Here is an 18528-nt window from a genome sequence, read left to right on the forward strand (position 1 = left end):
AAGTTTTTGTCTATTTGTTTTGGAAATTTGTTTACATAACTGTTGCAGGGATCCTGTAGGATGCGGTCTCCACTTTTGGGCTTAAATGACCTATGAAATATATTTGGATTTGTGGTTGTGCAATGGCTTTAAGGGCTCAAACCTTGGCTTAATCCTATGACAGCAAAACCTATTCTATGACCTGGGCTTAAAGTTAAGGTGGAGCAGTGGAGGTCTTAAAATCCCTTTAGGGGTTTGGTTTAAGAGTTGTGCAGTGTCTTAGGGCTGTTTAGAATTTAGGTCTCAGTCTTAGGTCTGGTTTTGGGACTAATCTAAAGTCTGTTAGGGCTTAAATACAATACCTTTTTCCTTGTCAGCAGAATGAAATTAAAAGACCTGGGTCTCCTTTAAGTGTCAACCTTCGCTTAATCCTATGACAGTGAAACCTATTCTATGACCTGGGCTTAAAGTTAAGGTGGAGCGAAATGCTAACAGGACTATACAAGGGCAGTGGAGGTCTTAAAATCCCTTTAGGGGTTTGGTTTAAGAGTTGTGCAGTGTCTTAGGGCTGTTTAGAATTTAGGTCTCAGTCTTAGGTCTGGTTTTGGGACTAATCTAAGGTCTGTTAGGGCTTAAATACAATACCTTTTCCCTTGTCAGCAGAATGAAATTAAAAGACCTGGGTCTCCTTTAAGTGTCACATCTAGAAAAATTGAAACTCTAGGACTCATACATGCATGAATGCCCTTGCAAGTTCACTTGATTTCTAAAATATGCATCTTAAAGAAGAGGTCAGAACCTCAGCCACCTACAACAGTTTGTAATATGACATTAACACTAATACAATTACCTTATTTGACACATTAAGTTGACTGTGTTAATGAGAATTGTTGGGTTTGTCTAGGTTTGTTTTAAGTATAGTGAAAGGAAGTTTGTTCTCCTACAGTTGTCACTATATGACATTGTTTATCACCATAAGACAGTGGTTGTAAGGGGTTCATTGTTTGAGTACCAGTATCTTGCACTAAGCCAATCATTAACTTCGAATTTTGTTGAAGTAACTAGTGATGTGCATCTTGTTGATAAACCTCTCATTGCAATTCTAGTACAGTGACAGATACTTACCTTATGTGACTAAACTTCTGTTGACTGACCTAGGAAAATCAGTGACAAGGGCAGTAACATATACATTAACTGTGTGTATGACAGCTTGACATATTGAGAGTTGACTTGACATAGTGATCTTGTAAGACAAAGCAAAGTAGTTCCTTAATTATAGATGTGCACGTAACCTGTGACGTCATGTTAGCTACAACACTTGGATCATTGATGTAAACAGTTGTCGAACATTTAAGCAATAGAACTATGCCTATGACAATCATTATATATATCTAATGAATTATACAATGACCTAGAACTGAAGTAATATGACAGACTTAACTCTGAACCTTGACTTGATGGTCTATGACATGAGACTGTATAATATATAATATAACAGTGATAGCAAATCTTTGGTGAACTCATGCACATTTAGTGACTTGATAGATTAAATAGTGAAATGAAAATGACAGACTTAAGTCTGAACCTTGACTTGATGATCTATGACATGAGACTGTATAATATATAATATAACAGTGATAGCAAATCTTTGGTGAACTCATGCACATTTAGTGACTTGATACATTAAATAGTGAAATGAAAATGACATCATCTGAACTGATTGACTTGACACAAATTGACACGTTGATACATTAATTTGACTCATAGATATGATATGTATAGACACTTGGCATAATGAAGTTGACCTTTGACTTTGACTTGATATCAATAGAACTATGATGAATGCAATTTGACATATTGACATACAACCTTGACCTACTTAATATAGGTTTGGATTATGTATCTTATAGTGATGACCTTGAGGGTGTACCATCATAATGACATGACTTTACATGGTAGCAGGTCTTTAAGGGAAATCTCATTTTGTTGTACAGCTTATTGACGTGAAGATGGATAACAGTGTATGAACAGTAATTAGAAGTGATAAGACATATGTCGGCAGCCCTCTTTGGGCCAAGTTTGAGAGCTTTACTAGCAGGGCATATAGATGACCTGAGGCATCTAAGTTTGAGCTATTATTATTCTTCTATGCCCTGTACAGGCATTGGTTCAGTGGAAATGATGTGCAATTGAGCAGTGGCAGTGATGTGCAGTTGATAACAGGTTGTACAGTGGTCAACTTGTGCAGTGGTTAGTTGACTTGGCAGCGTTAGCAATAAGGCTTTGATGAGCAACTTTGTGTAGTGATCAGTTTGGACAGTGCTGTGCAGTGTGGTCAGTGGCTACCAAAATTTGACGGGTTATAGCAGTATCATGTTATAGTATTCTATTAATTCAGAGCACATGGGGATCCAATCTGAAAATTGTGAAACGTGGTGGCCTGCACAGGGCGTTGTGGCGTCCTTTCAGTTGGGGCTCATAAATTACAGGGCGACGAAGCATCCATCCAAAAACAGCTGGTACACAGAGTGTTGGGCCACTCATCAGGTTGTGGCCTAACTCACAGAGCGTTGGGTTGTCCTTTTGGTTGTAGCAAGTATTAGGTTGTAGTAGCATCCTATAGGTTGTAGCCTATGAATTAGAGAGTTGACGCCTCCTTCAATTGTAGCTGAAATCATGATGTAATTAATTTTTCTTTTGAAAGGAGAAGAAGACAATTGCTAAGAAGAGTTTGGTGGTTTTTGACTTGGAGGGGGTTTCCCACCTAAAAATTTGTCCGTCTATTGTTTTATCTTTTGCTTGGTTGTATAGTGTTGTCTACTGTTGTTATATGTTTATGATTATCTAAAGAGAACAATAATATTAATAACTGAACATTAACTAATGCTCTGAAAAATATTAAAAGTGCTAGCTGCTAAGAAAAACTGATTCCCCCCCCCCCCCCCGCCCGCGCCCTCTCAGTGTTTCCAACAAGTATAACAAAGTTGGGCAGTTAAAATTTGTAAAAAGTTGTCCACATTTGTGTACGTGTTGATTCACTGCTATGTTTTGTTCCGCTGTGCAAAGTAGTTTGTTCTGATACTTGGATTGGTAGCGTCATTGATTGTAAAGTTCTAACCTAGACTCCAGTATCGTGGAAAATCAACATTGATACAAATCCCATTGTTTGGGATGGATATTGATCCATCCTCGAGATAGGGAGAGGAGACTCACTTGACAAAGTTTGATGATTACAAATAGGTGTGGATGGGTTCAAATGATGATCCACTAGTAGCACCAATCATGGTAGGCACTAATTGTGTTGCTACCTAAGTCACATGACACGAGGACACGAGACACGGAGGACATGTAAATACGAGTATTCAATACGAAATGCAGCAACCTGGAAACAGGACACGGGGGACACGTTTTATATATATTTAATAAAAAAAAAAAATATATATATATATATATATACCGAAATATAGTTTTTTATCCATATTAAATTGCAGGTTGCAGAGCCCCAAGGGATAACTCAAATGGTCGAGTTCCCGTTGCTAAGTACCTTTCCAATTGGGAGGTCACGAGGTCAAATCTCCTCAACACCCTTGGGGTTAGGCCTGTTAAGATAGGCCGACGGGTAGATCCCTTCGGGTGGATCTGCCCCGATTATTTCCCGTGGATGTAGCGACCACTCAGTGATCGTAAACCACAGCTTAAAAAAAAAAATTGCAGGTTGCAGCTTATCTAATCAAATTAAAATATAATTACTTCTCAAAGTTCATAGTTCACTTTAAAAAAATAAATAGAATCAAAATTTACTATTTAGAAATTAGAATGTGATATGCTTGGTCTTGATTCTTGAATATTCAATGTTCATTGTTCATGTACAACTTACAAGCACATAAGAAAATAACTAAAGTCTAATCCTATTGATTTCCTCTGCCCCTCTTGCGAGAAAATGCCACATCTTTCCCTTTCCCTCTAGATGTAGATGTTGGTGCTGGTGGAGTTGGCAATGGAGTTTGCTATGCTCTAGAAGCTGAAGAACTAGAAGTAGGAGCTATAGGAGGTAGACCACATCCTCTACTAGTGGCAGGGGTATTGCGCAGGTGGTGTCACCTGGAAACATTACAATCTCCCAATCCTGAAATCCTGAAAAACTGATAAGTCTGCTGCATTTTGAATGAAATCTAAAATTCTACTTTCTCCATATGAAATCCAATGAGGCCGGAACCACTCTCAAACATCCTGAGTCATTTCATGGTAATGTTAAAAATTTAAGTAAAAGGATGAAAATGAAGATTAAGGAGAATGTCACTTTTACTTTAAGAATTTAAGAATTTAACATTACCATGAATAGCATATCAATACTAGGGCCTAGACTTGATCATTAAGCTGCCCCACTCAAAAATTATTTGTTTCTTTCAAAAAAATTGCAGCTTATGCAGGCAACGTTTTCTATCAACGGAATACGTGTTTTCCAGATGCAGGACACGACGAAAACCGACGAATACGTTTTACATTTTACAGGACATGATGAAAAACGTTTTCGACACGTTTTAGGGCCGTTTTCGTGTCCGGCACGTAAAATACAGGACACAAGACCTTGGAGGACGTGTCCTGTGACTTAGGTTGCTACCAATACTACTGCACATGTCCGGGTCCTAAGGTATCCAACAAGCCCAAGATACCGGATAATTTTGTATTTCATGCTAATGATTCCATTTCCAATAGTGCTGGTGAGTTTCATCATTGGTCAATTGATCATTCACATGTAGTAGGCTAGTAGCTTGTACCAAGCTGACTTTTAGACTAAATTCCATTTAGAACCTCGTTCTTTATGTATTTTGTTCCAGAAATATATTTCACTTGATGCCATTTTACTATTTTCACATTATACATGAGCAGATTTTGCATATTTGGCCTCTAATGATATTGATTTATATTAATATACATGAGTACATTTTTGAATTAATTATTTTATATTTTTTGTATTTTTTAGTAAACTGGTTCATAAACTAAGTCATTGGCTGATTCCAACCGAAGGCTGGTTCTCAGTTATTAAACATTGGAAGAGACAACATATGAATACTCTTTCAAGAAAGGATTAAACTAAAACAGATAACATATGAATACTCTTTCAAGAAAGTATCACAAGAGAAAAAAAGAGCGAGTCTAAGCAGTTGCAGTCATAAAAATGCACCTTATTAACTCGTATTGGCTTCCCATATAATTTGATCATGTTTAGAATCTTGATGGCCTGCAATATTAAAACGATGAGGGATCAAATTTAATGAGAATTGCTTCCCTTACAAACCTTGTAGAAAGCTAACTCTCAAAGAATAAGAGCTTATTTCAAACATATTTAGCATTGGGAAAAAGACACTAGGACCATACTCACATAATCTGCATCTTCTTCACTGCGGAACTCCACAAAGCCATAGCCCTGATGAAGACCAGTGACTCTATCTTTTGGCACATATACGTTAACTGCAGAAAAAACACCATAATCAAGATTTAAGACAGGATCAGAGCTATCTACTCAAATAAAAATGTTTGTTTAAATACAGCCATCACAATTTTACTTACTAAGATTTATATTAGTTTACAAATGTGAAACCCTCAAGAGTGCAACGCCCTTCCAAACTTACAACTAACCCCACAGACAACGTTAAAAATCAGCATACTGTCATTATGCCAAAATTGTCTTGCCATTAATAGGCTAGCCACTACATTCATGCTCAACTTACTACCCAATATGCAGCTCTCTTCCCATAAAAGTGATTTAGAAACTACTAAGAAGTCCCAAATCCTCAAACATCTTAAACAAAAAAAATTCAACTATGCTGTTTTCTGCCATTACATGGATTGCAACCACAATCACAAAGCTGAAATTGCTTTAACATCACCATGCCAAAAATGCTTCAACATTAGCCTATGTCAATGCACAATTTATTGCATGCTAAAAAATCATGTCCCATGAAGAATATTTAACAAAATTCAAATTCCAATTTGCTGGGGCCATATTTCCAATATAATAATCACATAGTAATTTTGTACTTGCTTCTACTCAAAACCATAGCAGCAATAAATGGGAAATTCATGAAAACAAAACATTTGAACATGTTTTTTCTCAGGCAATAATTTAAGCAATTGAAGTCCTTTTCCAATGGGGTTATCATCTAAGTCAGGTGGTTCAAGTTCGAATTCAAATTCAACAACCTTGAAGTTCAACAAAAAAATCAACATTAAAAATTTTATAATAAAATTCAGCATTAAATTCAACAATGTATAAAATTTGATAGTTAGTATATATGTTTATTTATATAAGTGAAAATTAATCTAATACATTAATTATTAATAAAGTTACTTATTATACACACACATACACATTAATACTTAACTATTACTTGTATACAAGGTTACTTGGGAGTGGGAGCGAAAACGGGGAGTGGGAGCAGAAGCGAAAACGGGGAGTGGGAGCGGAAGCGGGAGTAGGAGCGACATTTTTAGAAGCTCCCGGTTTGGGAGCGAATCTCGGAGTGTTTTTTATATAATATATATTTTTTTTATTGTGATGCATATATGTCAACAAAAACATGTAGAATGATGAATTAGATATAAACAACCAAAAAAAAAATAGATTGATCATTGAACCATATAACAACAATCATCTAGAAGTTATAATCTTCATCAACCACGTCCACAAGTTAGTAACATACAACATATTGAGTCTCATGAATCATGATTCATCAATCTTGAAGTTTCAAGCTTTTAGAATTCAATATATAACATTTATCATCATTGATCACCAAAGTTGTACTTGTAAGCTAAGTGTAACCATTACAACAAATAATATCTAACATGAAATGAAATGAAACAACTTTCAACTTTCACGAAGCATCATATTTATAATTCATTACCAATGAGTTGAAATTGCCAACTTCAAACTTCAAACTTAAATTGTCATATATTGTTTACAAAAAATATCATAATAAATATGAAAGAGTCAATAGTTATAAAAACTACTAGAAACTAGAAAAGACAAGTAAATCTATCATCTACATCTTCCTCTTGCCACCACGAATAATGTCTAACTTCTGAGCAGGTCGTGGTGGTCTTCTAGCAGTCTCTTCCCACACAGTCCCACGACCAGAACCAGAAGGCAAATGCCCTCCATTTGTGGATGTACATGGAGGCAATGACAGCAAAGGAACAATACTTGGAACTCGAGCATTGTTACTAGATGGTGGGGGTGGCATGGTTGTTGCTTCATCTTCCTCACTCATAAGTTATGTTTCCAGTTCTTCAGGATGTATAGTGCCATCCTCCAGATTATCGTCCTCTGGGTTGTTGTCCCAAATTTTATATGTTGGATCCTCATAAGCCCAATCACAGTAATGACTCAACCACCTCAAGTTGTAGTGCACATAAACCAAGCTTTATGCCTGGTTTCCATTAAGTTAGCTTCTTCTCTGCAGAAGAAGTATTTACAACTTGTGAGAGAACTTTTTTTGCCAATTTTGGCAAAATTCCCATGCCGCCATATGCTTCCCACCATGTGAGAGCATCAAATCTATCTCTATCTTCCATTGCATGCAAAGAATCAAACAAACTAGTGCAACTGAAGTATCTGCCTAATTCAAGACGTAGATTAGCACATTCCTCCCTGTCAAGTACCAACTTGTCTAATGCTTCCATATATCCTGTCGATACCTCTGGATCTATATGGGGTTTGACCCTAACCCCACCCCTAGGTGCACGTTGGCCCAACCAATATGGAGAGTAGTATTTTGGCGTAAGGATATATGCCAAGGCATGTAGTGGAACATTAAGTTTATTCCACCGTGTACACACAAAATTGTGAATCAGTGTATACAAGTTGGGATCATCTTTCTAAACAATATCTTTTACTTGCCCCAACATGGTATCCATCTGCTCGTACACCTCCCCAATCACTGGTTTATCTGTATCTGCAAAACGAATCATGTGATAAATGGGCTTGGTGAATTCCAATACTTGCTTCACACGTGCCCAAAACTGACCATCAAGAGCGATCTCCTCCGCCTGTTCAAAACCTTGCTCGCCAGTTGTATTTGTAGCCCTTTCCTTTAATACATGTCAGTGTGGACTTGATACCATGCTAGCCAGTGACTCTCTTACCTTCAAAAGGCGCTTGAAGGTGAGGTAATAGCTAGAAAATCTAGTCTTCACAATCTTCAACAGCTCCAATCTTGAGGGACTGCGGAAAAGCCCATGGGTATTGCTATGATTTGTAATAAATTTTATCATTTGTTTACCTCTCTTGTACAAATCACCAATCCATTGTATTGTTGGTTTTCGTTCTTAATAATATCATGCATCAAAAGGTTCATTATGTGAACCAAACACCCAAACCAAAATATGTTGGGGTATTTATCCTCAATAATTGCTCTCGCTGCCTTACAATTAGCAGCATTATCAGTGATGACTTGGATGACATTGTATGGCCCAATATGTTCAATTGTTTCAAGTAATGGTTCTACAATGTTGATGTCGGTCTTGAACTTGTCTGAGTAATCATATGCTGAAAGAAAGATGGCACCACTAACAGACACAGCAAGAACACTTATCAATGGCTTGCCTTTTACATTTGTCCATCCATCAGATACAATGGACACCCCATGCTCAGTCCAAGAATTTGTCATTCTACTCAAAGAATGTGATATTTTTGCTTTTTCATGATCAAGTCCAACGGTTCTAGCCTTGTCATACCCAGGGCTCTTGTATCCTTTAGGGGCATCATTTATGGCAGAAACCATTTCATGCCAATAAGATGAGCAAAGAACATTGAATAGTATCCCACATGCATAGAGAAACCGGTAAACTTTTGAATCTACATCATTCCTACACCCTTCATAAAGGAAATTTGATATGGTTCTATGCCTTAAAGAGATGTTTGGTGACCCTGTGCCTCCATATCCACTGCCATGGTAGAATGTTGAAGGAGTTCTTTGTGCATGTGATTGTGAGCTTGGTTCAAAGAAACTGTTTGCTTTTTAGATTTGTATAGGGCTTCGTCCTCTTCCCTTATGTACTTGGCTCTCCTTGCTGCTAACACACCTGCACAAGTTTTGATTCCTATTTGTTTATCTCCATCCCATGGCCTTTTCCCACAGAGGTGCTTTCTGGCACGGGTGTATGAACCTGTGTAATTATTGTTGCAATGGGGGCAGTGAAATTTAGCGGTTCCACCCACTTTCCCTGCTTCAGGCCTAGTAACACATTTCCACAATGGGGTTTGGTCTTGTTTGGTTTTTTGAGCTGAATCATGTTCACTCTCCTCCATCTCCTCCTCACCAAGGTACTCCTCTCTGAGGTTTCATCATCCCCTTCTTCATCCACTTCTTCATCCCCTTCTTCATGTTCAACCCTCCTTTTTCTACTCTCCAACACCATAATAACCAAAAAAGGAACCAAGAAGAAGAAAATGCCTAGCAATATAACCATGATGTTTGAAATTTGAAGTTTTGAATCTGTAAAAAAATGGAATGGGAATGGGAATGGGAAAGGGAAATAGAGAATTTTTTTTATTTATTTATTTAGCAATGAACAAAAAAAAATGTAGATCCTACCTCTTTGGCCTCCAATCCCAAGCTCCAATCTCCCCTTGCAAGGTCTTCAAACTCCTCCAAGCTCCTCTCTCACTCAGGTCCTCTCCTTGCTTCAAACTCTCTCCAAACTCTCTTGCTCTCTCTCCAAATTTTTTTGCTCTCTCAATAGGATGAAGTGAATAATGGGAGGGAAGAGCGTCTATTTATTCCCCCCCCCCTTCCCTCTCTCCTTTTTTCCCTCCCTTTCCCTCTCTCCTAAGCCGTTATCGCCTCTCTCACGGCCACGCAAGCATCGCTTTCCGCCAATCGGGAGCAACTTTTCCAACCGAGGAGCGGTCGGAAACGATCGCTCCTCGACCGCTCCCCAGTTGGAAAAGTCGCTCCCAGAGCGGCGGGAGCGGTCGGATCGCTCCCCGACTGCTCCCCAGTTGGAAAAGTCACTCCCAGAGCGGCGAGAGCGACGCTCCCCACCTCGATCCCGAAAAAACCAGGGAGTAGTTTTTTTTGGTTGGGAGCACCGCGGATTAGGAGCGGGATTGGGGGGAGGGGGCGCTCCCCCGCAAAAAAGGAGCGGGATTGGGGGGAGGGGGCGCTCCCCCGCAAAAAGGTTGCTCCCAGAGCGGCGGGAGCGACGCTCCCGACCTCGATCCCGAAAAAACCAGGGAGCAGCTTTTTTTGGTCGGGAGCACCGTGGATTAGGAGCGGGATCAGGGGGGGCGCTCCCCGCAACCCTAATTTTGTGTGTGTATATATATATATATATATATAATTTTGGTGATTTAAACTAATATATAAAGTTATAGCTGTAAGAATATGCTATGAATTATAGCTCAGATAGGAACTTTCACATATGTTCAGTGTGACCATGCAACAAGTAAGTCAAGATATTTTTGAAAAAGTCATTTTCGAAAAGTAATTCTATATTTTAATTCACTTGGTAAAAAAGTGAAAGTCTTACTTTTAGTAGTTGAGTCAAAAATTGTACATAGACTAAGAGTAATCTTAGAAGTAGATTCTCCACTAAGACTACAAAAATCAGGCATGGTAGAGAGTCGAAGCTATTACACACGCTTGAGCAGTCGAGCAAGAGAGAGAGGGAGAGCAGACAGTCAAGGAAAAGATGTTAGCAGGCAGCATGCAGTATGAGACAGTGGTCCGTACAGTTCCATACAGTCATTCATACAGGTCCATACAGTTGTATGGACAAATCATACAAGCTGCCTTGTAAATCATACAGCGGTTTTCTGCTATATCTAGGTTTTCAGCAAGCTGTACAAGCTCAGTTAAAGTGTTTTTTGGCATCCGTGTATGGTGTTTTTTGGAGCAGCATGTAAAGGTTTCCTTGTTAGTTTTTCCAATGGAATGAAAAGCTAATTTGGAGTAATTACTACCTATGTGTGTGAGAAATAAATTTTGTTATGCTTCCACTGTATTTTCCAGCCATCTGTGTCATTGATACATGCTCAGATTTTCATTTGCTATTGAATAAATTCAAGATCTGATTTATTTAATAAAGAAGCATACGACAGCAATCACCTAGGGTTTGGAAAATTACATGGTGACATAGCTACTTTGGTTAAAATATTGAAAATTAACAATTTGTGTGCAGATCAAAGATAGCATCAGCTAGCCTCAGCTTCCAGGACATATTGGATGGTGCCTCTAATTTTCTATCTTGGAAAGTCAGGTACTTTCCAGGTTTACTCTCTTGTTGGAAGAGAATGATCTGTGGGGCATCGTGAAAGATGCAGCGACACCACCAACAGATCCATACCATTGGGAAGCACACAGCAAAGACAAGGTAAAACTCAAGGGGATAATCATGGATGCCATTAAAGATCAATTGATTTCTCGCATAACTGAGAAGAACACTACTAAGGAGATCTTCGAAGCACTAGTAAGCCTCTACCAGAGTGAGAATATTAACAGGAAGATGAGTTTGCAAAACAAACTTCTGATCCATAGAGACAACCAGATCTGACACCATTACCAGTTACCCAATGAAAATCACACGGATGAGGTGTTCAGCAGATTTCAAGAGTTCAAAGCTCTTGCTGAGAACCAGATAGGAAAGAAGATCAAGGTTTTGAGATCAGATAATGCCAAATGGGGATGAGTATACCTCCAACGATTTCAAGAACTTGTACAAGCAAGCAGGAATCAAAAGGGAGCTAGCAATATCGTAAAACCCACAGGGAATGCAACACAGCAGTCTACATCCTAAACAAGTGTCTGCACAGAATCTTAGAGGTCAAGACACCAAAGGAGGCATTCACTAGTATAAAGCCATAGGTCACCCAACACACAGTTTCCAATTTAGTAAGTTCATCTTCAAGTGAGGAGGAGGAGACATTAGCCCCTTCTGATTCTGGGCTCAATGGTTCACATAGACATTAAGGGACGTTGAGGAGTATGTTGAGGCTCCTAAGGGCACATTCGAGGAGAGCAGTCCTCCGAAGAAGTTTCCCAACTATATGGCATTGATGCGCACCATCATTGATTCAGAGCCCTCTAGTTTATAGGATGCAGCAGACAAGCAAGTTTGGTGAGAAGCCATATTGGAAGAGTACACCTCCATCATAAAAAATGGTGTTTCAAACATAGTACCAAAGCCAAAAGGGAAATCAATTGTGAGTTCCATGTAGGCATGTTGCAAATGGCAGCATTGAGAAATTCAAGGCAAGGTTTGTCACGAAAGGGCTCTCCCAGAAAGAGGGAGTGGACTATGATGGGACTTTTGCTCCAACCGTCAAGTACACTTCTATTAGAGTTGTTATGTCTATTGTCCTGGTTATGGAATTGAGGATACATCAAATGGATGTGAAGACAACATAACATAATGGGATCATTAAGGAATAAGTGTACATAGAGCAACTCAGCAACCTCTAGGCTTTGAGGTACATGGGAAGGAGTCCATGCTTGCAAGTTTAAGAAGGCATTACACAAACTTAAGCAAGCATCAGGCACATAGTCAAGATCAATGGATACTTGCTTAGTATGGGCTTTACCAAAAGCACAGTTGCGCATATCGCAATAATATTGAAATTATCGTGGTATTATCACCAAAATCAGACTTGCTGATAGTATCGTCTCAAATTATCGCAATAATTTGCCCAGTCAAAATTATCGCGACAATTTCAAAATTATCCTGAGCCAAACGAAAATGATCACCCTGCTATTGGAAAAGGCGATATAAAGTTCTAGTTTGGGTTTTTTAAGGTCGTTTTTCTTTTGCTGAGATTGAGCTCTGAGGGTTGTGTGAGTCTTGTGACCATTTTTCATCAAACAAACAAGGAAAAATTCATAGTTTTATTTGCCATCAACTGAGCACTTTCGATTGGAGACTTACTCTAATATACCATATCCATATTTCCATGTATGTAAAAGAAATTGTCTTCCTTTTCCTTGTTTCCAAGATTAGTACAAATTTAGAGTCTGCCTCTTCTTACCCTTTTTTAAATTTCTACATTTGTTCTATGTCGTAGGACCAAAATTTAAAAATTTAAAATGGCAAATCCATTGAACCAAATGTGGAAGTATCGTGAACCATGTGAGGATGATAATAGAACAAAGTTGAGTTGCGAGCTATGTGGAATGGAAATGTTTGGCGGAATCACCCGTTTAAAATACCACCTTGCCAAAATCCCAGAGCATAACTGTATATTTTCCCTATAGCTACCCCAGACATTGTCCTCATTGCAAAGAACTAAATTCTTGATACTACTAGAAAGAGAGATTACAGAAAGGAACTAAAGAATTGCATGGGAATCATGAGCTTCTCAAGGGTGAGGGAAACTTGATCCTTGGCCATATCGTTCTACTTATTTTGGTGTTGTATGTAGATGACTTGTTTCTCATAGGTACATAGAAGCTCATCACAGGGTGCAAAACAGATATGGCAGCTAAGTTCAAGATAAGGGGCATTGGCATTATGTATTACTTCTTGGGTTTGGAGACCAGTTTAGTGCACATTAAACTGGTTTTTTTCTTATTAATATATTTTTAAGTATATGTCAATATTAATTCATATTAAAATATTTTATTCATAACGCACATTGGATATTTTATTCTATACACCATTAAAATATTTTCTTTTAACTTTTTTTTCTATATAAGATATATATGAAGTTGATATCACGTGTTAAAATATTTTTGAAATGTATAAGGTTTAAACATCTCATATATATTTTTTTAACTTCTAATTACTTTAGATGAAATTATATAAAGTCATATGGGCAACTAAATAAATATACATAGCATAGCTCACATTGCTTTTCTATTTTGAGAATAATATTATTTTTATTTTAATATGGAAGGACTTACTTACACATTGCCTTCACATTGTGCTGTAGAATGAGACTCTCAGCTCAATGAAGAAGGTGATAGTTTCATATTCAGAGTTGGTGGATCCTATTGGAAATAGTACCAAGGAGATGCATTACTAGGCATTTATCATTTTAGCATAGTATACACATTAATTACTTTTGTCTTTGTGACATTTATGAGTTATATTAATATCATAGGTGGAAAAGATACTTAAAAGTGTTGCACCATGTACTTTTTCTTATATTAAAGTCACTTATACTTTATAAAGTATCTTTATGTGTAAAGTACTAAGTGTACTTTTCTAATATTAAAGTGAGTCGAAAAATTACTTTATGACAAAAATAAAAAAAAATAAACAACTTGAAAAAAGAAATAGGAAGCTTTAAGGGGTTAATTGAGAGAGGTAATCTCAACCACACATCTTGAGATTTGGAGATTAAATCTCATCCATTGGATCTTAGGTTTAGGGATTCAATCTTTTCTAAGAGACAAAACAAGAAAAGGGAGGCTCATTCTTCACTTCACACTTGAGAGAGCATGAGGAGAAGAGAAGAGGAAAACTTAAAGGAGAATTTGCAGCAGATATAGGAGGCTCGATTTCCAAGGAGTAGAGAGGAGCTAGGCACGAATTTCGAGAGAAAGGCGGTAGCACAAAAATCGAGGAAGAACAACTTAAATTTCAGGGAGAAGAGAGGCACAAAAATCGAGGAACACAACAACCATTTGCAGCACAAATTTCAAGGCACCTGGGCACAAAATTCAAGGGAGGTTGCCACACTGTCTTGGCCGGAAAATTGAGGCAAAATTTTCAGGACTACTGCTACAAGCAACATTGATTTTCGAGGAGAGTTCTAACTGTCACATGGCATGAATTTTGAGGCACTAGTCACCTACCAGCAAAAAAATCGAGGCAGGATTCTAGCACAAAAATTGAGGAGTTGAGCTGTGGGAAAGTGCATAAAATTTCTGGGCATGTATTTTGTGAAAATCTGAAAATATCAAGACACAAATTTCAAGATTTGCATTTAATGCTTCAGCTACTAAGGGAGATAAGTATTGTGACTTATTTATGTACTTACTAATTTTCTCAAACAATAAAATCCTCCTTTGAAGACCTGTTTTCCCCAAGAGGCTGTGGAGTCTTTTTGGGGTCACCTTGACCAAAAACCATTGTCTCACATGCTTGAATGCTTGCCTAAATTTTGTATTAATTTCAACCGATAGGAAAAGTGAAAAATAATAGTATTCTTTGAATGTTTACAATTAATGCATTCTGAAATTTATATCAGCATGACAAAACATGTGGGTTGAGGGTCTAAATAAACACATGCAAACTTGTAAACTGGGTTAAAGGTGCAGATCATAATTTTTCTACATGGTATCAGAGCTAAGTTGAGCCAAGTTGAGGCTTAAATCTTCAATTTCAGTCAGCTGATAAAGAGGGCAGCAAGCTACTAAAGTCTTCAAACAGTGAACCATACCTTTGAAACTTTGCCAAAAACCCAAAGACTTCAGCAGTTCAGAGGGAGGAAGGTTCTAGCTTCCAGATTTGCTTCATTTTGTTGGTTGTGGGGTCATGGCTACTGGGTTGAGAGTAGAGGACAGATTGATGGGGGCTGAAAACTTTGGCCCATGGAAGGAGAGGATTATGCTTTTACTGGAGGAGGTGGAAGTGTGGGATGTTGTTGAAGCAATTGTGCAAGCACCCACTGATCCAACTCAGTTGGTGGAGTTCAACAAGAAGAATGTGAAGGAAAAGAGGATCCTTCTAGATACCATCAAAGACCATTTATTCCCTCATGTTTCAAGGAAGATATATGCTTATCAGATGCGGGAATCCTTGGTCTCATTGCACCAGAGTTCTAATGAGAACAAGAAGATGGTGTTGAGACAAAAACTACGCAACACCAAGATGACCAAGATCAACAGTGCCACTTCTTTCCTCACCAGAGTCTCACAGGTGAATGATGAGTTAGTTGTCATTGGAGAAGTTGTTCCAGACGAGTAGTTGGTTAGGATTGCCTTAGATGGGTTCACCGAGAAGTGGGATGAATTTATCCATGGCTTGGTGCCCAGGGAGCACTTCCCTAGTTGGATAAGGATATGGGATGATTTCATCCAAGAAGAGATCAGGAGGTGTAAGCGGAACCCGCAAGAGTGGTGTGGGAGCTGAAGAGGAGAAGATCAGGAGGAGTGTGAGCGGAGGCAGCAAGAGTGCTGGGGGAGGTGAAGAGGAGAATGTTGCACTTGCAACAAAGGGCAGGAAGGGAAAGAAGATCAAGAAGGGGTCTTCTAGTAAAGCAAAGCAAGATAAGGGGAAGCAGAAGGATAAGGAAAAGGACATAAGCAAAGTAAAATGCTTTGCTTGTGGGAAGATGGGTCACTATGTTGTTCAGTGTCCCAATAAGAAGGGTAAGAAGAAACAAGGAGTTGCAGCTTCAGCAAATGTGGATGATTTTGCGGCTATGTTTGATTCAGAGTGTGCTTTGGTGGTGAGTTTAGCCACTCATGTCACATCTTCCCGTGCATGGTTCATAGACAATGGAGCATCCTGCCATATGACCGGAGTTAGAGAGCACTTCACGAGCCTTTTGGAGGATGACATTGACTTGGAGGTTGTGCTTGGCAACAACTCCAAAGTCAAGGCAGAAAGTATGGGGACAGTTTCATTTCAGAGGGAGTCATCACCTCCTCTGAAGGTGACAGATGTTCTTTATGTTCCAAGGTTGAAGAAGAGTTTGATATCAGTCTCTAGCTTGGAGGACAGGGGTATGAGGTACTGTTTTGAAAGGGACAAGTGTTGATATATCCCAGGGGATCCAGTATCAAGTCTGCTCATGTGATTGGAGCTCGTAGTGGGAGACTATATAGACTCATGTTTCAACCTCTTCAAGCTATGGTAGCACAGACCAGTAGCAGTGATTTATGTGAGTTGTGGCACAAGAGGATGGCCCACTTGCACCATGGAACTTTCAAGATGTTGAGGGAGATGGTTACAGGGTTTCCTGACTTCAGCACAGAGCATCATGATGTGTGCAGGGGGTGTACTTTGGGAAAGTACACCAAGTCACATTTCCAGAGCAGTGAAAGCAGAGTTGCAGGTATCTTTAACTTGATTCATTCTGATGTATGTGATCCTATGTCCCTCCACGGGGACTCGACCCCCACTAGGGGTCTAGTTTCCTCGCTCCCCTGCGCTCCGGGGACTTGGGGACGAGTAGGGGACGTTTCCCCATGCTCCCAAAATGGAGGAAACTCAGGGGGACGTGCCAGGGAAACGTTTCCCTTCCCTGAGGGGATGTTTCCCCACGCTCCCAAAATGGAAAAAACTCAGGGGGACGTGCCAGGGAAACGTTTCCCTTCCCTGAGGGGACGTTTCCCCACGCTCCCAAAAAAATGGCCTTGCTTATAGTTTATGATTTAATAGACCTAAAGTGGTACAAAGCTACTCATGTTCTGTATGGGGATAATGTCTTGTGCTGTCTTTTGGTTTCAACAAGTGTTATTTTAGAGGGTCAGTATCATGGAAATTTGCTGGACCATATAGCACGTACATGAATTTTCCCTTTTAAAACTTCTCCTTTTTTTCTCAAGTGATGGCTGGATTACAGTGGGGAGATAACTGGAGTGACAGGCAAAGAATATGAGACATTCAGCTTGTGTTTTTAATTTGCATGACATTTGACATACAAACTATGGAAGCAGCACCTATGCCATGTGGGAAATAATTGGGTGGACTATAAACTAACATGCGTTTACTGCAAGCATGACAAAATACTATGGGCAGCAAAAAATCTCAGGAACTGTCGTTATATATGAATTTATACAGTTACAAAATTTACACAGAGCACAGTTGCTCAGCTTGAATTCTCAGGTTTGAAAATTATTTTCACCCCTGAAATACACTGCTAGTTTGAAGTTTGAACTGCATGGCATTGCTCTAATAAGGTAGACAAATTATCCATGCCATCATTGGTCACCCAAGTTGGTTCGCAGATGGTCATCCTGCAGTCAATGTCATTTGATAGTAAACTGTCAGAAACTCTTTCATGTGATCTTCTCATCTCTCCTGGAACTAAAACTCTTCTTTCAGCATATGTTGTTAGGTCTATATTATATATAATATAACAAACTTTCTAGCTGTTGGATCCAATACAGCTGGACAACCCATTATAGTTGCCTCTTCTACTGCCAATGCAGTGTTCTTGATCTGTTCATTTACCTTTTCACAGAATTCAGTGGCTACCTTATCAAGCTGAAGCTCTCCCTCTGTCTGACCAAAATCTAAATTAGAATTTGACCAAGCTGAATTAGAATTTTAAATTTATTATTTTATATGATATTATAAATTTGGATAATGTCAAATGATATTCATATCAATGATCATGCTTTGCAGCTTTTCAATTCAAACCAAATTGTAATAGTGGACTCAATTAACAAATTATATTTTATATTTATAAATTTTTAAGACCCTGACACTCCCCCACGTTTCCTAAAAAATGGTAGGGAGCTTTTGCATAGGCCGCTCCCGCGCCCCCTCGTCCTGAAACCTTGGTGGAACATTGGGAGATGGTTACAGGGTTTCCTGACTTCAGCACAGAGCATCATGATGTGTGCAGGGGGTGTACTTTGGGAAAGTACACCAAGT

At 38.8% G+C, this 18528-nt stretch overlaps 1 protein-coding gene across 1 annotated transcript in view; it reads right to left on the bottom strand.

Moving 5' to 3' along the window:
• The window catches only part of LOC149214570 (uncharacterized), a 118660-nt gene that overhangs the window by 81356 nt on the left and 18776 nt on the right, over positions 1 to 18528 (bottom strand). Inside the window, exons 2-3 of the mRNA XM_089392326.1 lie at positions 5363 to 5451; positions 5165 to 5221 (exon numbers count right to left, since the gene is read on the bottom strand). Of these exons, the coding sequence (XP_089248452.1) occupies positions 5165 to 5221; positions 5363 to 5451 (146 nt within the window). The remainder of the gene's footprint in view (positions 1 to 5164; positions 5222 to 5362; positions 5452 to 18528) is intronic.

The sequence above is a fragment of the Pinus tabuliformis genome, chromosome 1_1 (genome assembly GCF_031772625.1).
Source record: "Pinus tabuliformis cultivar Carrire ecotype Pingquan chromosome 1_1, CPIR1, whole genome shotgun sequence".
Taxonomy (NCBI): Eukaryota; Viridiplantae; Streptophyta; class Pinopsida; order Pinales; family Pinaceae; genus Pinus; species Pinus tabuliformis.